At 38.9% G+C, this 27,596-nt stretch overlaps 1 protein-coding gene across 1 annotated transcript; it reads left to right on the top strand.

The window, feature by feature from the left end:
• Window positions 1-381: 381 nt before the first annotated feature.
• On the top strand, window positions 382-27,596 carry epb41l5 (erythrocyte membrane protein band 4.1 like 5). The gene is made up of 26 exons (XM_029530531.1): window positions 382-538; window positions 1,563-1,771; window positions 6,595-6,699; window positions 7,717-7,759; window positions 8,166-8,244; window positions 8,691-8,735; window positions 9,314-9,366; window positions 11,168-11,288; window positions 11,578-11,665; window positions 11,805-11,893; window positions 11,983-12,052; window positions 13,555-13,724; window positions 14,401-14,507; window positions 14,780-14,798; window positions 15,411-15,456; window positions 15,774-15,892; window positions 21,026-21,177; window positions 21,303-21,400; window positions 21,618-21,752; window positions 22,692-22,759; window positions 23,487-23,609; window positions 24,806-24,887; window positions 25,312-25,392; window positions 25,851-25,913; window positions 26,179-26,318; window positions 26,837-27,596. The coding sequence occupies exons 2-26, from the start codon at window positions 1,592-1,594 to the stop codon at window positions 26,904-26,906; spliced, it is 2,346 nt and encodes a 781-aa protein (XP_029386391.1). The 5' UTR covers window positions 382-538; window positions 1,563-1,591; the 3' UTR covers window positions 26,907-27,596.

Here is a 27,596-nt window from a genome sequence, read left to right as displayed (position 1 = left end):
TCAAATGAAAATCGCTCCATGAATCAAATAGAGAAAAATAAACCTGAAGGCCTAAAATGAAATGCAGATATTTCAAATGGCATCAAAGCCATTTAATCAACATTTCCTTAATTATTTATATATTTGACTTTATACTTTTTTTTTTTTTTTTTGGCCTGGACCCTATGACTTATGAAAGCATAAAATGTGAATAGTCAAAGCAAATGTTACATATGGGTTTTGACAGAATGTTGTTAAAGAAAATGACGAAATGCATAATTTAACTGAAGAAAAAAAGCGAAGAACGTAAAAAAAGGTTTGTAGCTTTAAAAATGCTAATTGCGATTGTTGGGGATTTGTTGTGACGTCACATCCTGAGAGCAGCTTTGCCTCGTACTTTTTGTTGGGACCAGGGAGGAAATTTATCCCGCAGGGGGGAACGAGCTGGAAAAAGACACCAAAACCAAGTTACAAACCATGGGAACCTACGAGGCTGCCGTTTAGTCGTGTGGATGCGAGCAGACATGTTTTGGCCGTGAATTCACTCGAGGAGGTTTGTGTAAGTATCCTTTCATCCAAACGTCCGCGGAGCCTCAAGTTTCTGCGGAGCAAGTGTCTGAGTGATCCAGCGGCCGGTACTAAAGGCGGCGTTCGTTTTGTTGGACGGGGCACGGTTGCACGGTCGGAGTAGGGGGGGGTGTTGTTTACGGTCTTTGCGAACGGTCAACCCGGGCTGTAAAACGAACGGACACCTGTTGCATATACTAACACCAGGTATCCCAGGCCTCAGCCGAACACCATTCAAGCTAGGAGCTCATATTTTGGCAATTTCGTTTAATTCCAGCGTTTGCTGCTGGACTCTTATATTGCAGAGGGGTTTCCATCTCAGTCCACCTCAGTCCATTTTACTAAATTTCTTTAGCTTGGCCGGAAACCCAGCCTACCCCTGAACAGTCTTGTAACTCTTCTTGTCGTTGCACGATAAAGTGTTACCATATTTACAACATATATGTATTTTCATCTCTGCTAGTTTGACTTTAGCTTGTAGTTCGGAAATGGTAATGTTACAGCACGTAGACGTGTTGCGGTTGCCATGGAGAATCGCCGTAGCGTTAACAGTGAAAACGGAGTGTAGACAAATGGAAACACAAAACGTATTTCGTGTATTTTGACCTGGTGGCTAACATTTAACTTGCACCTGTGATTATCACTATAGGCAAGTTAGGCTGTATGCAATCTATTTAATTATCATAAGTAAAAAAACGTAAATCAATAACAATACTAGCTCGTGCTATTTTGCCCCCTGGACCCAAAATGTTAGATATTAACGTATTTGAATTATATTTTTGACATTATGCAATCAGTAATGATGTATCTGGAATTCAGTGACACTGCTAGTTAATTTCATCATTATTATAGGTACCTTTAGCTCACATTACAATGGTCTACACATCATACAACCACATTTTCTTACATTCACAGTATAAATGCCTGCCTTTACTTGACATTAAGGCCTGCACAAATACCAAATCCTAAATTCACCTCTTTATTTTTGAATTTCTATTCTCTCTGATCCTTTACAGGTGTGGTGCTGTAACCCTCGCTCTCCACCATGCTGAGTTTCCTGCGCAGGACGCTGGGGCGACGCTCCATCCGGAAACATGCAGAGAAATCCCGGTTAAGGGAGGCCCAGCGAGCTACAACTCATATCCCTGCTGCTGGGGATGCAAAGTCTATCATCACCTGCCGTGTGTCTTTGCTGGATGGGACAGACGTCAGTGTTGACCTGCCGGTAAGAAAAGTTTGAGCCTTTGTTCACTCTTGATCTTACTCTCTCTAAGTTTCTACCTTGGTGGCACTTAAATAAATGATTTTAACAGAATTGTAAACCAATAAACTGTGTCTTTTGCTGGATTTCTTCTCTTGTGTATGCGGTGTTGTGAAGAGGATAGTACCTTGATTATATCTTCTGTCATATCTCTGTCCTGTAGTCCCTCAGCAAAAGATTTGTAAATGTGAAAGAATGAGAGCAAAGCATGTTGTGCAGCAGGGACCAATGTATGGATATATCAGTAGCACAGTCCTTTTATTGTGTGTGTGTGTGTGTGTGTGTGTGCGCACGCGCACGGATGTGGTGGTGTTGCTGATCACCTGTAATTCCATGATCCTCTCTGAGAACACACTGCATCACATGACCACAACATGTGACACACAGGGCTCAAATCCAATGGACACAGAGCAGAACTTCTTTCTTCCAGCCTAAGACTCTCTCTACTGTCCTCCATCTCCTGTCCCTTACCTCTGTCTCATGCTATGTAGCATGTACATGTACATAACTGACCCAGTATCAGTGTGTTCTGAAGAAACACCAAGCCCCTGGAGCATAGAGCAATATAATGTAAAAATGTGCTGAAAAGACCATCACTCCTCATTATTACATTACATTTTGTTGTTTTTAATTCATTTTTTGCCAAAAAATCAACTCGTTTTGGTTCCTTTAAATTCAAAGTCACAATTGATACCACACAGAGTAGGAATTATCAAATCCATCCTATCAGCTCAGTGTTGAGTGCACAAAGAGGCCTGATCATGTTCTCATTCAGCCTTTCTTCCAGTGGAATGTAATTTGCGTGAATTTCGATTACTCTCTCTCCATCTCACCTTTTCTTTCTTGCTTGAGCAGACATGATTGCTGGCTCTTTTGCCTTTTGTTAGTTGTTATTTTTAGATACTAATTTAATTTACAGTTTGAGTTAATTGGTTTTGCCCATGCTAAACTATGCTCAACCATGCCTTTAAAAATATCCATCATTTGCTATTGTCAACTGGATTTCTTAATGCAGTCTAGCAGGCAGGTAGCCTGGTGTTGGGTTTCAGATGAACTCTTTTGTATTTCGCCCTCCTGGAGATATACATAGCTTCTGCAAACCCTTATGTCTTATCATATGACTCCCTCTCTGTGATAAGGTCATAAGATAAACGCACCAGTTAAGACCACTGCTTTGCGTTTTACATCTGATGTCCATTGTACTAATAACACTATTACCAATGACATTTCAACACAATCAGCCAAGAAATGTGGAAAAAATACCTGTTTTATTTAAAGATAATGTAAAGAAATGTTTTAAGCCAACAAGGACAGTGCAGATGTGATCTAGCTGTATTTAAGCAGGCAGGCCAAGAGTTACAGCATTGTTTATTTGGTTCAGCTCTTACAATGCACTGTGATTGTTCCTCTTGTCTCTTATGCATATACTCTGCTAGCTAGGTACCATGGGGAACAGAAGTGGAGCACATTTGCAGGAAACATTACAGGTTCCCATTATCAGCGGTACAGCTAGTGTTATCATTCAGTAAACAGTCTCTGTGAAAAATTTTCTCTTAGCCTTTTGCTAGTGGTCTGTCTTTGCTTAAAGTGTAGTTAACAGTCTCTAGTTGCTTGTGGAAGAGGATGAAATAGATAAAATAAGTTAAAGCAAGGGTTCAATGTCAACTAAAAAGACTGAAGCTCCCATTGTTGTAGTTTGCAATTATGCAGGGTTACTTTTCAGCTTTTCAATTGTCAACTCAAATTAGGGTAGCAGAAATGTGGTGGACCCCCTGCTAAATGGTGCAGTTTGTTTTTCTGTGTAGATGTTGAAGTGGTTGTAAATACACAGCCACAATGTAAAACTGAATAGGGCTCATTCACTTACTGTGGCTTTCCAGCTGTGTGTGTCCCCAGTACATAAGGCCACCCAAAGCTGTCTCCCAGGGATACCTCTGTTTAGCGGCATCTATGTCTACACAGTCTTATGATACACATTCTTTACTCTAAATTTATTTACTTCTGGCTTTTCTCTTTATCTTTGTCTACCCACTCACCATCTCCTCACAGTGTTACTTCTTCCATCTTTCGTTGATCCTGTTGATTGATTTGTAGCCCAGACAAAGGATTGAGCAGATGCGTGCTTGATTAATTGTGGGAATATGAAGAAATATTTAAAAAACTGACTGAAAAGTTGTACGAGTAAACAAATGCTGCATTATTGTTGTGTACTGCAGCAGCAATAATAGTGAGGAGGCGCTAAAGAATGCCCAAGATTTAGTTTAGTTTTGGGCATCCTGTGATAATGGAAGAAAACTGCTGAACTGATAAAGTGGTTGCTTTGTGTCTGGGTAAATATGTGGTATTTGCTGATTTGCACAAAAACTTTAATGTCCACATGACTTGAGGCATGATTGAGGACATACTGTTGATTGTTTTATGTTTTCCTCTGTAGTTTGAAAGAGAAATATGGCACCTGGTATAATTGGTTAAAGGCTATGCTTCCCTTTTTGGAAGGCCATGCTTAAAATGCAAGCTTTTAGAGTATAATCTTGTAAAGTGTGATTGGAGTGATGACTGTGTAAATAGTTTTAGCTCAGTTGTAACTTGCATATTCTGAAATATAATTCTGAGTGTCTGTTGGAGCTGTGGGCTCAAAGGCAGTCTAAAAGACTGTACGCAGCCAACCAACTCTGTGTTTCAGTGCCACACATACACACATACACACGCACACAATGAGTCCTTTGTACTCTTCCTCTCTGGGATATTGAAGGGGTACAGGATGCCTTCTCAGTTATGCCAACTAGCATGGGGCCAGCCCCCCTGAGCTGCCCAGGAGCTCTCTTGGTGTGTGTGTGTGTGTGTGTGTGTGTGTGAGCAGGAGAGCAGGAGAGTAAGCCTGAGTGTGTGCATGAGGGAAAGCATCACTGCACTCCTTACTTTTACATGCTTTTTCGCCACTTTAATTTGAAAATAGATTAACTTATTTTGTAAAATAATCCTCAGAATACCCATTTAAACTTCCACCATTCAAGCACAGAAAAGTTTTTTGTGGAGACAAACACTGTTCATTTATGTTCACGTTGATAACCTTAACTCTTAAGGATGTTTTTCATGGTTTGTAATGGTGTGCCTGGGTGTGCATGTTGTGGAGCATCACGCATGCGCCTAAATGGTCGATTGTCCTGTGACTGTCTTTTGTATTGTAATGAGCACACTGCACCAAATTCCGAGCAAATCAGTTCCACGGTCATAAATAAATCTTTGAATGTGAATAGGATGGTCACAGACTTCTGCAATGTTGCAAAATAAACTTTGCTGCTGGCATCAGAACTACTTTCTGTACGTTGCTCTGACACCTCGGACCCCTCTGTACTGTTTTAGTCTGGAGATACATGTGAGTTCACTTACATGGTTAGCATAGTTTCATGAGTGACTTATGAATACGTTAAGTAAATATGGTGTATGTTTTCTACTGTAGTTTATGTGAGAGAACAAAAAGTTTGCCAATAATCCACAGTGATCCACAGTGGACACCATTTTAGTAAACGAGCAAACTAGAAATAAATGATCAAAAATGAAAGATTAGGGATAGTCGAGATGGACAGAGTGGAAAAAAGTCCAGCTGCTAGCTGATCTCAAATCTCCTAACACAGAACCAGATGATCACATGATGTGTTCAGCCACTTCACTCAGCTCCTGAGTGTCTGGGGCTCTTCAACCCCCAATTACCATGGCAACCCAGTCACTGTGCCCCATGGGGGGGGTTAGGTCAGTCGGTCGGTCTGTCTGTCTGTCTGTGTGTGTGTGTGTGTGTGTGTGTGTGTGTGTGTGTGTGTGTGTGTGTGTGTGTGTGTGTGTGTGTGTGTGTGTGTGTGTGTGTGTGTGTGTGTGTGTGTGTGTGTGTGGAAAGAGCATACACGTGAGGGAGAGATCTCCCAGTCAATGCAGAGCACATGCAGTAACTGGTACGGCTTGGACAGAAAGGGCAACACCTATTCTGAATACTTCATGTTTATATTTTCTGTGGTCTCAATTCATATCCATAAAACACATGTACATGAGTAGTTAAACCATGCAAAACTGGACTCAAAACTAAATTTTTAATTGGGATTAAGATAAATGCTCAACAATTTAAAATGTAGCAATTGCTTGAAACAAATGAATTGATAATGAAAACAGGTCTGGGAATTTTTTTTTGTTTGAAATGTCTTTATAACTCGAATCAGTTGTTTTTGATCAAATTAATGCTTTTTGTATTTAATTCTTTCAGAAAGCCTTCTCCTCCCTTTCTCATGGAAGAGAAATTAAACCTGGCAATAGATAGACACGTTTCACATGGCATTAGCCATAAAACTGGCAATGAGAGAGGCTTGGTTAGGAGTCCCTCCTAAATCTTACCACGGCAGCCTCCGTACTATGGACATCGAGAGTGGAGCGCAGTGGAGAAATAGTGTTAGTCAAAGACATTTAAGGTCGTGTTGTTGCTGTGAAAGAAGTGAGAAAGAAGTTAGATAGTTGGCTCCAAGTGCTCTGTCTAATTAGGCCTGTCTGTGGAAGCAATGCCTAAAAACTCAATTTAAAGCTGACAATAAGACAAGGAAAGGGATATTTCATATTCCTGCATTTCTACCCTGTAATGTAACTTTAGGTTTTTAGGCCAGTCTCTTAAAGATTTGAACACATTAACCATCAATGGACTAACCTTTACTTTGTTGACTAGTACATTTTAATGACGATAATCATCATAAGTAGCAGGCCTTACTTTTCAATTAGATATTTAGGTTTTTGGGTTTTGTGTCTTTCAGAAAAAAGCCAAAGGTGAGGAGCTTTTTGACCAGATCATGTACCACCTGGACATTGTAGAGAAGGACTACTTCGGACTGCGCTTCATGGATTCAGCACAAGTGCCAGTAAGATTGTAGACGCACTGTAAACAATAATCTCTTGTTATTTTATCCTCTTTAGTTTTTTCATGCCCCATTACTGGATAAATATTAACAAAATATCAGAAATGTATTCTGTGGTAAAATGATCTGTCTGTTTAGTAATATTTTATTATGCTGCACCAAGCACTTCAGGCAGTTATTTCTTAGCCAGACTTTCCATTTCAGTCCAATTCGCTATTCACACATTTAGTGGACAGCTTGAGACAAGAACTTTCCATTTCAATGAATGGGCTAATGGGTATGGTTATGGAACTCTTGAGAGCAGAGTGAGACAGGCTGTGCTATGCCACAAAGTTATTAGAAGTCACTGGTCTGACACTGACCCTGTTCCTTCTCATTGATACTTAATGAAGGCCATAGAAGGAGGGGGAGCTGGGGGGAGTAAAAATGAAACAGCATGGAGGGATAAAGTGTAGAGGGGTAGATGTAGAGAGTAAAATGTGAGTGTGACTTGAAATCAAAAGCAAGTGGGTGAGAAAGAGAGGACTGTTATAAGGAATGCGGGGGAGAGTAGACTACAGAGTGCTGTCCCTTATCTCTCGCTCTCCCTCCCCCATGTGCACTCACTTCGGCCACCTCCACTGCCTCTTCTTGACATTATTCATGCCTCACAGAGCATGAGTTTAAGAGGAATTACAGCACAGACCACACCACTGATTTTGATGTGTCTGTATGTATCTGCTTACAAGATTACAAATTTTAAATAACCTGTCACTTTTTTCTCTTTCGATTCTTTACACGAAGGTATAATAGTTATGGATGAAAAAAAAAAGATGCTGTTGGCTAATAATTAGATGTTTAATATTAAACTTGGCTATGCTGAAGATGCTGTGCTTCTTTCCAGGAATGGATAGAAATACAATTTTAACATCAATTCCCTTCCCTTCCATTCACTTCCCTTAAAAATTGGATTTTTAAATACTAAACCTTCTTGAAGATTTGATGCTATTTTAATGATACATAACCTTAATGTTGTTTCAGCATTGGCTTGACGTTACCAAAAGTATCAAAAAGCAAGTGAAAAGTAAGTACACAAAAGCCCTGCTTCATCCCCTTTTGCCTCTCTCCCCAAACATGCATATTTAAAGTGAAATGGTAGATGTATAACTGGTTGTTTTGAGTCCACTTTTTCTTTTTTTTTTTTTTTTGACTGCTCTTGCTCCTGCTCATTGACTATTTCCTAGAAACTTATATGATGTCACATTTTTGCTGTCCACTCCAAATTAGTAAATTAAATTTAGAGCTGTCAATCCCAGGGAAAATAATAGATTTTTTACATTTCGAAACTTAAGGCAATTGTTTTGTTTTGTTGTTTTTTTTGTTTTTTTTTTACCCCTACTGTATATGTTACATTTGAACTGTTTATGTCATAGATAAACTTGACAATATTTAATATATTCACTCAGCTGTGATCTTAATGTGTCCTTCAGTCGGCCCACCATACTGCCTTCATATGAGAGTGAAGTTTTACTCTTCAGAACCGAACAACCTGCACGAGGAGCTCACAAGGTAAGTTCAGATGCTCTTTCATTGTAGCTCACTTCTCCTCCCACACTATTTTAAAAACCTAATGTAATTGGACCTCTGGGTTTGTTTTCCTCTTTAATCTGTTAATGTCATAAAATCTCTTTTTTGTTTGGTCTTTACAAATAAGATGCTTCTTTACTGTTTGCCAACTTAAAACAATTAAGTCATTGTGCAATATGCAATATTTATTTTTAGTAATTTGTTTTACTGGTGATCTAAAAACCAAAGCTGTTACAGTTTTAATTGAGCTTGTTTAACAACTACTATTGAAAGCTTTGTGTTTTTACCTATTTATCATGAAATATATTTCATGATTGACTTCCATGGTATCGCGTACTTCATCTTTGGCATAGATTGTTGTGTTTGTGTCATATCCAAGAGAACTGCAAAATTTTGCTGTAAACTTATTGTCTTTATTATATTTTCAGATACCTATTTGTGCTACAATTAAAGCAAGACATCCTCAGTGGCAAGTAAGTCATTATTGAATTCAAGGTAAAGGCTCTTGTGTTATTCAACACATTCACAGGCTGTGTTTACTCTGATTGTTCAGAGAATAAAAGAGTGAGTCAGCTGTAGAGGATATAATCAGCTTATCACAGGATGAGAAATAATAACAATTAAACTTTTTTCTAGTGATCTCAGCTGGCATGTCAACATTACACTGCTTCCTCTACAGTAATTTTTGGTTATTACTGCATCTGTTATTTATCCATACAACTGACTTCGCTAAATCACTTGACTGGAACACTGTTCTACCTCTTTTCATTATACCAAAAAACTGAATCCTGAATTGTGGCCATCTTACTTTAAGAAGCTTAATGGATTGCATGTTAGTGAAGAGTATGGACATAATAATGGTGGTCTGAAAGACTTAAAATGCATCTGTTTGTTTTTACTGCAAGGGCATTAATTAGTTTGTACTTTTTGGGCAAGGGCTAATAGGAAGTGGAATGGACAAATAGGCCTCTGGAAAGGTCAGAAGGGCGGTGGCCTATGCCACTGCTGATTCGTTTTGCTGTCACTGACGCTTACATGTCTGTGTTTTCAGGCTTGAATGTCCATTTGACACAGCAGTAGAGTTGGCTGCCTTCTCGCTACAGGGTAAGCACAGCAGGTATCCAGGATGCTCCAAACTTTGTTTCCCGTAGCTGCGTTCATCTTTGTAAGAGCTGCCGGTGCCATTGTAGGTGCACAGTACACATTACATTGGAGAGTTGAGATGTGTACTGTCCTATCTGCTCGACAGCAGAAATATTGCTGCTGTAAGGACAGTCATAGTCAAATAAGCACTCTTCAGTTTTAGGTTGAAGCATTTTATGCTTGTATAAGAAGAAATCAAGTGAATTGTTCATCAGCAATGAATAAGACCCATTTTAAAGCTGGATTCTTTTTGTCCACATCCATTAAATCTTTTACAATGTTCCCTCATGCCTTTTATAGACATTGCTCATTAATTATATGATTACTTTGCAAGTGCTGAGACTAAAACAGAATCCCATCAAGGCACTCACCTGACTGAGCCATGTGCCCAAAAGTTCAGTCACCACAGTGCTGTGGTCAGCATTGCGAATGAGACCTGGGGATGAAGCTCAGCTCACCTGCTCAGCTACAGAGATAAAGTAAAAGTATAGTAGGCAGCTGAAGTTGTTTGGACGACTGTTACAGAGTCACAGGAGAAAGATGCTGGGAGAATGTGTGTATTAAGGCTTCCTTAAAATTTAAGGGTTAAAAATAAAACAAAGCTCTGTTGAGGATGTTGTTGTTGACATTTTTTCACAACATTTTGCTCCAAAATATGTCTGTTAATTCGGTAGCATATTCCTTTTTAAAAGTCAATAATTGTATCCCTTGCTTAATGGCAATATTTTGTGATTAAACGTTAATGTAAAAGTTTAGAAAAGGATAGCTATTGATGATTCCAGTGCTACATAATTTGCTTTTAAAATGCACTATGTGATGCAAACATTGATGGGATTTTCACCACTACCAAATATTAAATCCGCTCGTTTATTTATTTATTTTTTTAAAGTTGCGCTAATTTACATGAAAAAGTCACATTGAGGCTGCTGTTTCTTTCATGAAGAAAGATTGAGTCAGTAGAGACATTTATGGAATGGGATTGCGTGTACAAACCCTTGGACACACACAGACACAACAGTCACTGTAGGGTAAATGCCAGCTCATTAGTACTCCATCCTCTTCAGAGGCCCCCTAATCCAGTACCCTTTCTGTCTTTCCTATTTTCCCCAGTTGAGCTTTCTCTCTCCATTTTCCTTTTTTTCTTCCATCTTGTTGGTCCACTGACATTTACTGGGACAGGAATAGCATGAGATTAACTTTTCTTTTTGTGATATACTGAAGCTTTGCTCACAGTTGGACAAGCAAAACAGTGAAGAGAAGCAAATAGTAGTTTCCCCTTATCTACCTAAACATTGCAAAATGTAATCAGTACCAGGGCTTGCACTCTTTGTCCAATTTATCTCATACAGAATTTTCTCTTCAGACAATCAGAGATAAGGTTTTTTACTTTGTCATGCTTTTAAAATGCATTTGCTTTCACCATGTTCCTATCTTGTGAAGATTTATGTTTTATTTCTGCCTCCACCTCCTTTTGTTTCCTTTTTTCACCTGATAAAATCTGTGACCTCTTGTGCAGAGACTGATCAGTCCCTGACCTGATGCCCCACAATGCTTTGTTCACAGCAACATGGAGGAAGGGTTTGTTTGTTATTTTGTCCATTAGGATTGCCATACTCCAGTACAGTATTGGGCAGTATTATGCTTCCTCCTCTCAGGGACTGAATGTCACGTCTCAGTGAACACAAAAGCATTATTTGGTCCTCATTTGAACTGCACACATGCACACAACTACACGTCTAAGTTTGTTTCTCTGTGTTTTCAGCTGAGCTTGGTGATTGTGACCCATTAGAGCACAACCTGGACCTAGTTTCAGAATTTCGCTTCATCCCCGAACAAACAGAGGATGTGGAGCTGGCTATATACAACACATGGAAAGAGTGCAGGTTTGCAATTCAATAATGCTGAAAGCTGCTGTGTGCGGGAAGTCCAATAAATTCAAAATGAATTCAAAAGAATGCATTTACAAGATGACAATGGATACCACGTATATTATAGGTATAAGGATCTGTGTAATTATGTTGTTGTACAATGTGTGGGGTTAAGCAGGGACAGTTACTACGAACACTGCCTTCCTCTTTCTTATCATCCTCTCTGCATGGAGTTTCATTTGAATTTAGTTATTGCATTGTTTTCCGTTTATAATCCGCTCTCTTCTTACCTCCTCTCCTACAGAGGTCAGACACCTGCCCAAGCTGAGATTAACTACCTGAATAAAGCAAAGTGGCTAGAAATGTACGGGGTAGACATGCATATGGTCAAGGTAACTAATACACTCTTTCTTATTAGCTTGTACTGTATAGCCTCAATCTTCTTTCATATACATGTAGTATATCAATAGCATAGCTAGGATTGTCTTTTCTGTTTTTTCCAACCTCTCTGTTTTGTTCTCTGCGCGCCAGGCAAGAGATGGCAATGAGTACAGTCTGGGTTTGACACCCACTGGGGTTCTGGTGTTTGAAGGTCAAACCAAGATTGGCCTATTTTTCTGGTATGTTTGGTTATGGACCAATTAAATGAAATATTAACTTTAACGCTTTATAGGTTTTAATTTCAATGTTTTGTTTTTTTTCCCCCTAGGCCCAAGATCACTCGTCTAGATTTCAAGAAAAGCAAGCTGACGCTTGTGGTTGTGGAGGATGATGAGCAGGTGACTATAAGCCCAAACACTTGCCATACATAGTGAACTACAGTATATATGGTAAACATTTGTAACAAATGTACCTGCTTCACATTTCTCCTATTGCAATCTCTTCCATAAAAAAATCTCTATTGCCAGTTCTTTGCAGGCAAATACAGTTTATATTATAAGCAATCTTAGTATTTTTTATGCAAGTGTGTGGGCAGAGGAATGTGGATGATGTCAGATTTAGGGTGATAAAAATAAGTTTAAATTCTGGCATAGTTTGATGGTAAAATGTTTAAATGTAATAGAGTTATATTTGATTTTGAAAAATTATATGATCACACAATTTTGCTGTTCACAGCTGTGAATCAATGCTGGCCTCAGCATCCAACCCTTCTGAATTGCAAAATATTTCATACTAAATGTGTATAAATTACTGCAGGTTGTAACTAAAATCAGCCACCTTTTGCATTTCTTTTTTTATAAATGCAGGAAGATCATGCAAGTTGTGTTTGAGTCACACAGACAAATGTACAGAGATTGCCTTTTGCTTAATACAAGAAATATTTAGTTTGAAGTAGTGTCCAATCCTTTAATCAGTTTTGTATGAAATCAAAAAGAAACAAAACTTAGAGGCTGAATAGGTTGAATATGAGAGAGGAGACTCTGTTTATGTCCATCCTGGAAGTCTGTGAGTGAGGTTAATAAAGAAGCCTGCCCCCTCTGGTATTTCTGGTATGCAGCATTCTCCTACACACGTACGTACGCACACACACGCACACAGCTTCAGTTCTCACCTCCTAGCTCCCTCTTAAATGGTTCTAATGTTTGTAATTCTTGTTACCACTAGAATTTAGTTTGTATTATTACATAAATATATGTATATGTGTGTGTGTGTGTGTGTGTGTGTATATATATGTGTGTGTGTATGTGTATATATATATATATATATATATATCTTGAGAGCATGTGAAAAAGTACGAGATGCATCAATAGCATTCTTGGCACTGTGATACAAAATTGTGATAACCTTTAAAATATACATTTTAGATCTGCTGACAGAAAATCACACACTAAATGACTTGAAGTGTTACAGTTTCTGAATGCATTGGAACTACTACTTTCTACTAACTACTTTCTTTTACCTACAGAAGACTCCTGTCACCAGCTAGAATTATTTGTCTCCTTTGATATCAATTGGTAGTACTTATGTATTTTGTTGAATGTCTAGAAAAACAGGACACACACCTAAAAACCATTTCAGACATGGAGACAAAGCAAAGAAATGTACAAAGAATGTAGTTTTGATAGTGGATTGGCTTCAGTTGTAACTGGCTGTCTTGCTTGGCAGGCTTCATCTAGGCTGCAAACACTGAACACTTTTTTGTATACACTTTTTGAGCAACATTAATCCATGTTCTATTCCATTTGAAGGTGGTCAAATAAAATCCATTCAACCTTGTACTTTTGGCACCTTAACTTTTCTCTGTGTGACTGAAATCTAACCCCATGCTAATTCCTCACAGGGCAAAGAGCAGGAGCACACTTTTGTCTTCAGGATGGATCATCCCAAGGCCTGCAAGCACCTGTGGAAGTGTGCTGTGGAGCACCATGCTTTCTTCAGGCTGAGAGGGCCAGTACAGAAGAATTCTGCACACTCTGGATTCATACGCATGGGGTCACGCTTCAGATACAGGTAACAAATTGATGGCCTAGCTGATTAAACAGGAAAAAATATTATTAAGGTAAAAACCAATGTCATAATTTTTATCTATATTAAAATCAAATATAGAACAAAAAAGTAAATGAGCTGATACAAGATCAGCTCAATCAAAGCACTGAAATCATCACTTAGCATTAAATAAAAATAGAAAAATGCTAAAAATGTAAAGGCCCATTTTTGTTTCTGTACTCTGCATTTAAACATACCAACAGAGATAATGTTAGTGAGACATTCCTTATCATTCCTCTGTGCATACAAAAAACCCCACGTGTACACACAGATACTTGCAATGGTACAAACCAGGCACTCAGTGTCAACATACTGCACTAGCCAGCTAGTTCCCCTCTCTGTGTGTTTAAACATTACCCAGTTGGATAAGAACTGGCAGTAATGTTGGTTTAACACAGAGGCTGCAGGCTTTGTTGGTAATGGAAGGTTATCGCCTGGATGGGTCCAGAGTTCAGCAGGGGTCATCACTGCATCTGTTGCTTTTTGAGACAATGAGATTAAAAAGATCATTGAGAGAAATGTCTTTGGTATCCACTGATCTTACCTGCACTTAGCAGATTTCAGTTCAGGTAACAAATGCAAGTCTTTGTAAGTATAAATTATTACTTTTTTTCCATATGTGTTTGTTTTTTGTTATTAGTGGCAAGACAGAGTACCAGACAACCAAGGCCAACAAAGCAAGACGGTCAGCCTCCTTTGAGAGAAGGCCCAGTCGACGTTACTCAAGAAGAACCATGCAGAACAGAGGTAATGACAACACTTAAAATCGCACCCCTGCACTGCACATGGGAATTTACAGAGTTTATTACATTACACGTCCAACAATAGAAGTTCTTTAACCATCCCATAGGAAAAATATACACATGCAAGCACAGAACCAATACACACACTGTCCATTAACCTTTTGAAGAAATAGAAATTATGTGTACATATACACATCCATGAATTCATGTATTCAATTAAATTCATTGTCATCATATATCTGAACAAAACACTGTCTGTTCTCTGTGTTTTCACAGGAGCGTTCAATCCACAGGAGTGAGTACACTAATGCTTATTTAACTATATGATTGAGCCACTGCCTGTTTGTTGTCATGCAATTTATTTATTTTTGTGTTATTTGTCATGTTGGACACAAACTGTGTTCTATTTACTTTCTTTCAGAATAACACTGGACAGACCTGCACTAGAAATTGCTTGATTATATTCCCTATACATTTGTCTACCGTTTTCAAGGGCTGTTACTCAGTGCTGTGACTCACTCACACACTCTCTATTCATTCAGTTTACCCGTAAAGCTTGTCTTAAATCGCACTAGAGAGGGAACCCTTTTGTTAAAGGGATATGTGTGTGGGCTAAAGACATGATGTCAGTGGTAGTTTTAAGCCATCATGAGACCAACTGACTCAAAAGTATTGTGATGATAAACATTCCTATGACTTTACATCATACCTAAATTGGCCCTCCGATCTGGCAATATTAGTGCATTTGAACAACAAAACCTTTGCCTGAGTGTGTAATGTTGGTAATGATGGAATACAGGATTGGCTCATGCATAACCTGACACAAGTATCACCACAGAGTATAGTCAAATTGTGCATCTGCATAATCCCAAAATGTATTCAGATCAATATCAATTTCTTTTCTCAGAGTTCTATCCTCAGGCAATGGGGTCAGCTCCAGCAAAGACAACAAGGTGAGCAGCTGTGGTTTTTAAATTCCTCCATCAAACTTATAAGTAAAACAGAACAGCAGCACTGACTCAGGCTCAGATAGACAGCATAAAGAAGAAATTCATTTGTATGACCCCACAGTTGGCTAATGTAAAATATCAGTGTTTTTCCAAAGTACGGGCTATTTAGTCAACTACTTTTCCTTTCCTCAATAGAATCTTCTGTCTTTTTGCCTTCCTTTTAGATTTATCATGTCTACTCCCTAAGTTGTTAGTCTTGTTTCACATATTCCGTTTTTCTCTTCTTCTTTTTTTTTTTTTTTTTTTTTTAACCTATTCAGGTTTCTCCAAGGAAAGGTCCCTGGTCAAGTGTGCCTGTGGTCAGCCCAGCAGCTACTTCTGCCTGTGGACCGATAGAAATTGAGGCACTCCAGAGAAGTCCTGGGGTAGAAAAAAGGAGGTCGGTACCATACCTTGATAATTTGAAGTGTTCCATCTAGTTCAGTTAATTTCTTCCTCAGTCGATCCTATTTCGTTTCCAAGATCAGCGAGTGAAATAGGACCAGGTTAGGAAGGATAGGCACTAGCTAACTGATCCATGTTGGGTGCTAAAAGAAGCTAGGTGCGATTTTCTTGGTCTAAGGCCATGAGAGTGGCTTAACATGGTTTATCTGACCTCTGACCTGATATTGTGGTGACCAGATAAGGCAGGGAAGAAGGAGGCTGAAAAAAAGAGCGTATTAATTTTCCTCTGTTTGCCCCTATACTACTACTGGCTGTTCTATATTATTGGATTTAGAATCAAGAAAGCAGGTAAAGTGAGAATAAACAGCTAACAGCCGTGATGAATCAGGAATGTCTGGCTTATTAACACCTTTGGTCATATGTCTCACTGCTTGGTTATAGTAGTCCTTTAGTGTAAGTGGAAGAATCGGAAAATAAAAATACTTCTGCATACAAATATGTATGCAACTTTCTCAGATATAAACCTGCAAATTTACCTGTGTGTTCCAGTATTAACATGTACTGAGGACTTGGTCTTTTCTCGAGGCAGGCCAGGTAGGTATGATGCAGTGCTGAAACTTGCCTTTGCTCTGACTTAAACCAATCAAACATGATGCAATGACAGGCTTTGTGATTCTGACTTTGGAAAATATGCTCTCCTGCAGTACAATCATCTCTGTATTCTCTTTTTTTCCACTTTTGTTCAGCATGAAAACCCAATCGGTGCAGGAAATGTTGGGATGATTTTTTTTTTTTTTTTTTTTTTGAGGGGGTTTGGCATCATGTATCAGTGATGTGGTGATTTTAGCTTTAACAGTTCTGTTCAACAGTGTAATGTGTGTGAATGTCTGTCACCTCATTGTCATGTTGTGCATCCTGTAAACCAGCTGCTCCTCTTTAAATGCTTCTTACAGTGTGCAACAGTTTATAATGGTGATGCTATGGCCTATGGATTTTTATTGTTGAACTCACTGAAACGGGTCACACTGGCCAAACAATTCTGGCTCAGATTTATGGCTCAGGTTGATCCCTGTTTCTAGTAAAGCAAATTTCTGGTCAACTCAGTAAGAGGATTGCCATTTCCATAGAGGAGGGGTGATATTGAAAACAGGATGTACAGGAATGATCTTGGATAAGGCCAATGCATAGATGGCATGACGAACTAGCACTCATTTTAGGGTGTCCTCCTCTTACAGACTTTGTTCTTCAAAGGGTAAATTTTAATCCCTTCTCCATTTATTTTTTGCTTTGTCTCTTAAAAACACCCTCTATCCATGTTCTGTGGCAAAGGGCCTTCGATATTTTTACTTCTCAGTTAGTGTACTGTAGGTGTCCAAACAAGGTTAAGTTTGCCATTGATGCTAACATATATGTGCAGAACCACATTAATCTATCAATATTACCTGTAGTTTTTGAGGTTTTGCTCTCAAGCCTTCAGGAGGTACTTCAATCGTAAGAGAATACCTTCGCAGAAGTACTCCAAGTATTTAAGCAGCGCAAGATGTTAGACTGAGATGACCTCTGATTTCATACCACCTCTTGTTTATACCAATGCCCATGGAAACGGTTACACTACATTCAGTAGACATGAGGAGGATGCTTTGAATGAGAGATTCCTAATACTCAGACTAATCCCCGGTACTCTTCACCTTCTCCTCCTACATATTTCTCCCTTTCTTTTAAGTACTATTTCACTCTTGATTTTGCATGGAACAATGACAACATGAGCAATCAATGTCTTCTATCACTCTGTTTCTACAAATTAAGCAAGCACAAAAGAGAATGAACATATGGTGCCTTAAAGTTGACAATATGATCCAATGTTCACCAATAGAAAATATGCAGTCAAAGTCCTCGGCATTATTGATTTGTTTGACTAACAAAAATACTCAAAAGAGGAATTAGTACTTGACAGATGATAGTTTTTCAGATTTGTGAAACTGCTTCTAATTTAAACCAATCTTTTAATAATCAGCAATTGTTCAACAATTATATGTGCAAGTAAGTTTGTTCAAATTTCTGAAATATTTTCTTTGAGGAAATGTAATGTTTTGTATTCTACTTTGTTCTACTTTGCTCTTATTAACATGCCTCACAGCTGTCTTCTGCCTCCTTGTATGAGCTATCAGTGTTTTCTTTACCTATTGCCTTTTCCTGCCCTCTCATTCCTCCTCCCTGAACATTAACATAGATAAGGCTTTGGAACTAAAAAAAAGAAAAAAGGTGTACAAACAAAAACACATATATACTGCTGAATTACGCTCCAAGCATTAGATCTTTGTCTTTCGTACTCATGTTATCAACTTTAAGTTTCTTCAAATTATCCTCTGCTGCTTCTGCTCCACTCTTCTTTTCCACGTCTTGGTTTTGGTTTACCTCCAGTCTCACTCACTCCCCATTTCTTGAATGTCCCTCCTGTTTGTCCACTTCCCTTGTCTTTCTCTTTTTTTCCTACACCCAGTTGTCCTCAGGTCTCCTTCCCACCATCCTCCCAGCTCACGTGTCATCAAACCTCCCCAAAAGGAGTTGGACAGATTGGACCAACTGACAACAGTCTCCCCGTCTGTATCGGCATGAATTCGACAGCAGATTAATAAATGGCAATGGTTCAGCAGTGACTCGCCCATGAAACACATCTGTTACTTTTGGTAGTTACTGTAGTAACTATCACGTGGTGTAAAGGCAACTGTAACTGGAATATTCCTTAACAGAAATGTCCCGGTGCCAATTAATCATTCTAAACACCCATCACAAACTGACACAGGCTTACTGTCCTTCCTTCAATGTTCCAGCGACAATTGTGGAAAGTTCATATCCTTTTCTTCCTTTCACCGTCTTCTCTCTTCCCATGTCTCTTCCTTTTCTTACCCTCAATACTATCTTTCTGTACTTCCCCTCCTGGCTTCCTCTGACCTTCACTTCTAACCTTGTGGGCATGCTCAGTTAAGATGGTGACACTAGGAATTCCTTTCCTGCAAGGAAACAAGTTGCATAGTCCCTGGATCATTTCGACACATTTTCATCGGTTTTGTGTTTTGTTTTGTTTTTTTTTTATCAATCAAGCACTGTTTCTGTGTATAGTATGACTTCCATCAAATGACTTTTGTATGATGATATGATTTCTCTCTCTTTTATATTTCATTTTATTCTGGACATTTCATGGATCTGCTTTGCCGTTTCAAAAGAAGTTCGGATAAAAAGGTTTATATTGTTCTCATTTATTGAGAGATTTGTCCAATAAGTTGCTAGCTGTGGTACAAATGAACTGCAGCTTGTCAAAAGGGTTACCTTCAGACTGTCAAAGCTGTATTACAAAATTTCTAAATCTGGTCAGTTTGTGCAGGTTGTCTGTGCTTCTAGTGCTAAACCTGAACAATGATGTTGATGCTGGCCTTGTCATCCTTCTTCAAACAATAAAAAAAAACAAAAACAAATGTTCAAAACTGAATCAGAGAGCAATGGAAATAGTAATAGTAGTAGCTCCCACCAGTATGTGGGGGCTCAGCTAAAATGGAGCAATTACCAAGCCATGAAGCTATTGGTTGGGTTTGGTTGATAAATCTGGGTAGAATAAGTGTTTAGTGAAACAGAAGCATACAACTGTTTCCTGCACATGCTACTTACTTAAGATGATTTCAAAATATTTTTGTTACATTTTTACAATGTAAGTGACCAAAGGATGTGTATCTTTCTGAACACTGTTTTTAAAACCATTTCAGAGAATAAAGGTGTGATTACTGTTGACAGAGACAGGTCTGCAGTGTGAAATAGCCTCTATGTGTTTGAGCTTTTTCACCACTATAAGATAGGATTATTGGGCATGCTTAAAATGTACTAATGTTCTGCATCCTCATTTGTTGTCATTTAAGTTGTAACCTTAAACTGCTAGTGGGCTGATATTTAGTTGCTGTTGACTACCATTCACTTTTTAAATCTGACAAAATATTTGCTTCTAAGTTAATAGTTTTAAATAATTGATTTTCTATGGAAATGAAAACTACAAGTGTTTCTTGTAGAGCTTCCTCTGTAATTACAGGCCTAATTTTCAGGCCTTCTGTGAGGAGAGCAACTTTCTTCACTAATTAGAGGAGATATGTAGTAAATTAGTAAAAAAAATAAATATTTAATGTTTCCTTGGAAGGAGCCTGCGCATTCTTAGTATGTGTTTCGATGCTTTCGCCATTCCGTTTGTGTTTATTGCCAACATGGAGGCTCTGTGTTCCCTCCATGGTTTACTCAAAATGAGAGTATTCATATATATTTATTGTGTGAGCCTCTGTACTTTTCTTCATATGGTGCTTTAGTTCTTGTTGTCTCCAGGCAGTGCATAGTAATAGATAATACTAATGTTTCACTGTGTCTTCAGGCTACAAAAATATGAGGCTGCTGGAAGAGCTTTTATGGCAATCCATGTAGCAAATGTTTTGCTTCAGGATGCTGAGGTTCTGAGAATATTACACCACATTGTTTCCCTCAGAATTTATTACTTAATATCAGGGCCTCAATCTTGCTTCTGTGAAACTTTTCCTGTAGCTCAGGAGAAGAAATTTGCTTTTGGGCAGTGTTATTTATATCTAGGACCTCTATGGATATGTCTTCCTGGAACACACCACGTTCACTGCCATTGTACTCTCTTGTTATACCTATAACTATTTTATTTTGTATTAAGTGCATTGGATTTGTGATCATATCCAAGATCACTGAAACACCCATGAGCTCACATAATTTGTTTTTGTTTTTATTGTTATTTTGGGTAATTACTGTTACTTACTAAATACTTCACATGTACAAAAAATCTCAGTTCTTTTCATTTGTTTCACTCCATTATTGTGTTAATTGTTGTTGTTGATGTTGGTGCTATTCCAAAATGTCACCATGGAACAGTTTTGCCATCTTTGCAGAGTCCTTTTATATCATGGATGTTGCTGGTAAGTTGTACAGTTGGATAATCCTGAATTCTTCGGTTCCCGTTTTGCATTATCTCTCCCATTGTAACTCCGTGTGTTTCTCTTTAAAATCAGCTCTTGTTCAAGCTCCAACTTGATCCACCACATTTTCATCTTGGTTTTCTCCATTGTGTTGTCTGTAGTATACCAGTGGTTGCTGACCTGACAGAGACCTGCATGGATGACGTCCTCAGGGTTCCTGATCTTCCCACAGTGACAGCCACAGAGGAAGCTGGACCAAGCAATGCCTATGCCACAGCCAGTGTAACAGCAGAGGATCCACTCAGCCTCAGTGGTGAGCCTCTTAAAATCTTCCCATAAAAATTAAAGCAGAAAATGTAATAAAAATAGAAATTCTGAATGTAGGTTGTGGGTAAGTTATGTGTGTGTACATTTAAATGTATCTTTATGTGATTTCAGAAGCAGCAGCCCGACTTAAGCAATTGGAGTTGGAGAGCAGTCCGCACCCTACTACTCCAAGAAATAATATCAACGTCAACGTGGCCATGAACAATCAGGTGAGTGTTTGATGGCATAACATTTGTACCAAAGCCAGCACTGACAAAGCCTTTTGTTACTGTAGCAGCCTAGTTACATTCCAGTGACATACGTGAAACTCTGTGAGACAACTGCACGGACAGAAAAGGCGAATTTGTGACATAGCACAATGTCAGGCTTTCTCAAAAGCATTTCAAGAATTTAGCATATAAACAAAATGTTTCTTCTACACAACAGGAGGATATGGTGAAGCTCACAGAGAAGTGTGGTCTGAGCAGTACAGGGAGTAGTCCAGTGGTCACACCACTGCGCCCCCCAGAGGATCTGAAGAGTAACATCCTGAAGGCACAAGCTGAAGCTGCTGCCCTCAAGGTGAAGACCAGTCCCTTAAACTGGACTAAAAGAAGGAGGAAGAGGAGTACAGACTCCTTTGATAAAACAGTGACAATGCACAAGTCATTATAGGGTGAAGCATTTTACTTTGCACTGCATTTAGATCCAGTGAAGTTTATGTTCCCCTCATAAACTGAATTAAATTAACTCATCAAGTTAGTGAGCATCAAAAGGCTTTTAGAAAAATGAATGCATCTCGCTGTTTTCAACATTAGCCGCTCCACATTCTACTTGTAAGTATAATGACTGAACCTTCAGTGAAACTAATTTAAGATAATTTGTGAACGGAACTTTATGAGATGATGGAAGGAGGCTCTGTAGGAGATCCAGATGCCGAAGCCAAAAACATTTACTGAAACTCAATCAATCAAGGAGAGTAGATATGAGCAGTACAAGTATATTCCTCATGCAGCAACATCTAATAACATCTGTTCCTAATCCTAAACAGTGAATCTTTAACATGAGTCATGCTGTGTGTACGATAAAACACTGCCCTAAGAAGCAGTGTGTGAAAATCATGACCCTGACAGGTGTTACAGTTTATCAGGTGTTATGACTACATACCCGAGACTCATTTTGTCCTCTTAGGGCCTGTGCTGAGCCACAGTTGCTATGGTAACTTCCATTTGGGAGTGGGCAGCTGGACATTACTTGTATAGTAAAAATGAATTACAAACCATTGGGTACAGTAAGAGAGCTATGAATGTGACCAGGAAAGATGCATAGTATTATTTAGGGCCCTAAGAATTTCATCCAGATTTGAGTATATACCTCCAGTGCATCAGAAATTTGCTGCCTATAGTTGTGAGCTTGGAAGGGTATTCCTTTATTAAGTGAGCAGGAGAAGTGTCTTTCTAAGCCTGCACTCCTAACACAGCAACCCTCTGTCTGATCATCCATTTATCTCTTTCTATGTAGGTCTCTTTGGAGGAACATGTTGTAATGGTTGGAGATAAAAACTGTAATTTGCAGGAAGCCTCTGCCAGGTATGACCTCACAATTATTCACCTGTAGTTACAGAATAATGATGAATGGGGAAAAAAGTGCTATTTTTTTTTTTTTTTTTAACTGCACTTAAGTGAGGGCATTTCCTCTAAGTCACGACTCTGTCAGTCAGCACTGAGCAATGGACGAGAGAAAAGCCATTGTTGCTTGTGCTTCATTGTCCTGAAACTGGGCCTTTTCCCTCCTCCATCTTCCTGAGTCATACCAACTGTCACTGTACTGTCTGCCCAATCACAAATCACAATCCTTTCTGGTCGAGCTGATTAACCTCTTGAATATTTATGAGGATTATTAGCATAGCTCACAACATTACATCACCTGCAGCTCATCCCCATAATCAAGCTGTGTAGAGAAGAAAATCAGGTCCTTGACTTATGTCAAAGGCTCTAACTGCCACATTAGATTAATTTGATTGAGGTTGATAAAAGCTTTAAATCACTACTTTAAAGTCACCGTTTGTGCCCTCAAGATGTTTTTTAAGAAAGGCAAAGTAATTTATGTTCAAAGATAAGTTTTATGAAACGTGTTTAAGCCAATATAACGCATAAATATATTATGAAGAGATTTTACTCAGTATAATTGGTTCAATTTGATCCAGAGTCACGTTTTTTCCAATGCAAATAAAACTGATTATGCCATGCAGGTTTATATGGTTTACATCCTGTGGATATTAACAAATGACAAGCAATATGTGCTGCCTGTTTCCAGGTTGAAGGTACGTACTGGACGAATGGGCAGTAACTCGTCTATTGCCGTCAGCAGTCGCCCAGACACCCAGGACTCCTGGGACCTACTGAAGCCTGCTTCCTTGGTCTCAGCAGCAGGGGCCAGGTCAGTGTGTTTGATGTGTGTATGCCCTACTAAACACTTTTTGTGTGTTTTTACTTTTTATGTGCTCACAGATGGGACTAACATTGAGATCAGAATCGTCAAAGAAATGCAGCAGATCCTAAACCCTCTGAGAGGACTAAAATACGAATTTTTACTCATTATAGCTCATTAAATGAAGCAAACTGATGCAGTTCACTGTATCTGTAACTTTAAACTTACCTTGTGTAAAGATCACATTCACTTGGCCTTCTTGACCTGTTCAGACATTGAGACTAGGAAAGAAGAAAAGATCTATGGATCAAATAAATTGCTAGATTTGTACTCTGTGAATGCTGCCCAATTACTTAATCTTCAATGGCAACAACTTCACAGTTCAGTTTTTTTTCCCACAGATTTTTATAAAAGCCCATGTTTGTACCAACAGAACATCAAATGTGAAGAATCCAAATATCACAGTGACTTGAAAAAAAGGAGTTGGTCCATCTCTACAGTCTTTGGTGACATCTGTTGGCATGTTTGAGTAATGCATGCATGTTTTTGTGTGAGTCTGTGTGCGTTTGGTCACATGACTTGAGTTCTGCCTGGATACTGCTAGTGTCTCTGTTCAAGAAGTGTTTACAGTAGAATGGCACAAAAATACAGACGCACCCAGACGCTTGACTGGACAATTACAAAGGCTGGTTGGCTTCATTGATGCATTAAATGCTTCAGCTATTCAGTCTGCTTCTCTTCTATAGTCAAGAGAGGATGGACTTCTCAAACCAAAGACTATGTAATCACCAGTAATCAAAAATTGTGTAGATTATGACTAGAATTTTAAGGAATTTACTGAGCAACATTTCAGGATTCCAGTTTCTCACATGGGGATTTTTTTTCTCTGTGAAGTACTGATGTAAGAAGAGTGGGTCTTTGATCTGTTGGATCTGTGCCGAGCGGCACATATGACTATGTTTGGCTGTCTGCTTTTGCTCAGGATTTTCTCAAATCATATGATCGAGAAAGCACAGGCAATGCTAGCCAATCATCAACCACTCAAACTGCTTTACAGTGAATGTAAAAGGCACATTCATACACTAACGTTGAGAAGCACCATAGATATGGTGTTTTTCAGTGTTTCTATAAATTATCTATTATCTAAAGCAGAAACCAGAAACTCTACATCCTCTGCTCATTTTTTCTGTTTTTCTTCCCATCAGCATGGAGAAGTTAGCTGAAGATTTAAATCCCTCTGTTCCCAAGATGCCCTCTGAGTCTGCCAATGAAGGCATGGCACCAAAGGTAATTAGTTAATGTGAAGCATTTTCATTTTTCATAATTTCAGCTTCTTATACACATGTAGAAATTGCTTAGTGTTGTTTAAAATCTGATCTGTAGAATAAATATTATTCTCCTGTGTATTTCAGTACCCTATTCAGCAACTCATACAATTAACTATATTACTTACTATGATGAACTGGTACATTTTAGAAAGCCATCCTATTGTACCTAGCGTATCTCATGAAGGAAATAAACTGACTGCGACCTGCTCCAGCAGCTCCTATTTTATTTGTGGGTCATGGTGAACATGATGCAAACTGATTTTGTGTGTTCTTTTGTGTTTTGTAATTCTTATTGTGAAGTGCTTTGAGTTGAGTAAGGCCCTATACATATAAAATGTATTATTATTATTTTTCTGATTGACATTGCTGGTGTATTTCTGCAGGTAAAGGCTGAGGAAGTTGACCTACAAAGCACCGCCCCACTATGTGACAACTTGATTGACTTCACCGATCCAACTCCTGCAGTATGTCTAAGAATTGTCATTCAGTCAAATTCTTTGTTTATAACTGTGCATCGGGCTTTTTTGGTCATTGCAGGGCAGAAACCACCAACCATCACCTCAAGCTAAGCTCAGTCTAACCACACAACTGAATTATGACAAATCACTAAAATTTTATAGCTCAGCCTGACCCCATTTTCTCCCAGCGGCTGTAGAGAGCAGTCATTTCTATCATCAAGGAATTGGGTTAATGTAAATTATGATAATCAGTATCTATGAATGCATAGATACATAAACAGAGGAAGACTGAACTGAATTGCAAATTACTGAACTTCACGATTTTATGTATTTCCTTTGTATGGAAACTAGACTTGCAGTCTCATATCTTTCTTGGTATGATCCGTGGAAATCAACCTGTCTCAGCCACCTTAGAGCAAACAAGGCTTGAATGCATAAATTCATTTGTTCACATTATCTTTCAGCTACCACCAGTACACCAGCCCAAACCTCTCATCACACCTCGCTGGATCATTCCAACAAGTGCTGTGAGTGAACAATCTCTTTTCTCCCACTTTGCTATCTTCACGTCTGTGTCTTTGGTGTCTTCCTGGATCTTTTAGAAGTTTTTCAGGCAGCTCTGGTGTGCATGTCATTATTTTCATTAATTATTATTTAATTCATTAATTGTTCAAAGACTGCTGTTACTTGCCTCAAAACTTTATCTCAGCATAGTTGGTGTAAGCCATGGCTGATGCAGATGCTCTGTAGAAAATGACCTTCCTTCCCTCTCCCTCATCCACCCCGATGCAGCCTCCTGGTGTCTTTACTAATGGCCTACTCGACCTCGACCCCCCTGCTAAGGTCGCCCCTCTTCTCCCAGCAGATGGAGGAGCTCCTCTCACCCCAGCCCTCCCCCATCTCACTCACACACGCAACACCAGCTCAGCCAGGTAATTTTGTTGGACCTTAGGAAGGTTGCTTTTAAAGTGCTTTAAAGTGCTGACCCTTAGTGCTCAAGTACAAGAAAGCTTCCTTCAGCTAGAATCACAAAGCAAAAGTGCTTCTGATGAGCAAGTAAAGAAATAAACAGTGCAGCTGTCTTTGCACTTGGCTAAAATCTCTTGTAATTCTTTCTTGATTTTGGAACTTTCTGACAGTTGAGTTTACTTTGAGGCTTCATTGTTGATTCTTTCTGTTTATTGCTACCACATTACTTCGTTGACTCAGAAGAAAGTATCCAAGAAGTACTCAGTGTTGCAGTGCGACTTGATGAACAGTTTTGACTGAGAGAAAGCTGAGTTCACACAATGATGTTACATTATTTAGTTTTTTAGTGTTTAGTCTTTTATCTGAGAAACAGTGTGATGTTTGTACGGATGGATGAAAGAGTTTTCAGAACCTGTATGATCATAACTATATAATTATAATAAAGGTTTTGCAGCTCTCCTACCTCACCTGTGTCCTACAGCACTGCAGGTCAGCCGCCGGCCTCAGAGGATGGAGCCAAACCCAGAGGTCTCCTGACCACTGAGCTCTGATGACAAAAGAAAGGGCCACTACCACTGTCTCACAGACTGCTGTCCCACCTCCACACACAGAGCAGGCTGTGTGCTGAACACTAGGGGAAGAGGAAAGCAGAAAGAAAGCGCCACCTGACAGGCACCAACACTGACAAACAGATTGGAAGTCAACCAACCCACAGTCAAAATTTTAGTTTTTAATTTCAGCAGAACATCAAGATTAGTTTTTGTAAAACCATTAAAACATTTGGCTCAAGTATTAACATCTTGAGAAGTTCAGATTTTTCTTTCTAAGTTAGTGTCTTGTTATTTATTTAATCCATCCAGTTGACCAAACCTCAGCTTTTAACCGCCAGCATCGACATTGACAACAAATAGTCACAGTCGTGTCTGTTCCAGAAGTCAGACTTTTAGGCCTGTGAACAAAAATCATCAACCTCATGACACTGTGAGGCAAATTTCATAAAACCACTACATATTAGCTTATGACACAAGGGGTAAGTTTTCCCTTTTAGCGCTGCTGCTCTTCCACCACCTCTTGGTTTTTTTTTGTTGTTTGTTGTTAATGAAAACCACTGGAACCCAGCTGCTCTGAGCTATTCAGATGAACAACACTGGATACAGGACTATTAAGACAAGTCTGTGAAAGGTAGGACAGATAGAATCAGCTTTTTTTTTTTTTTTTTAAGTCCATCTTTTAAGAGATAA

The sequence above is a fragment of the Echeneis naucrates genome, chromosome 21 (genome assembly GCF_900963305.1).
Source record: "Echeneis naucrates chromosome 21, fEcheNa1.1, whole genome shotgun sequence".
In the NCBI taxonomy this organism is placed as follows: domain Eukaryota; kingdom Metazoa; phylum Chordata; class Actinopteri; order Carangiformes; family Echeneidae; genus Echeneis; species Echeneis naucrates.
The sequence above is the reverse complement of the archived record's forward strand: the minus strand, read 5'-3'. Positions and strand labels throughout refer to the sequence as shown.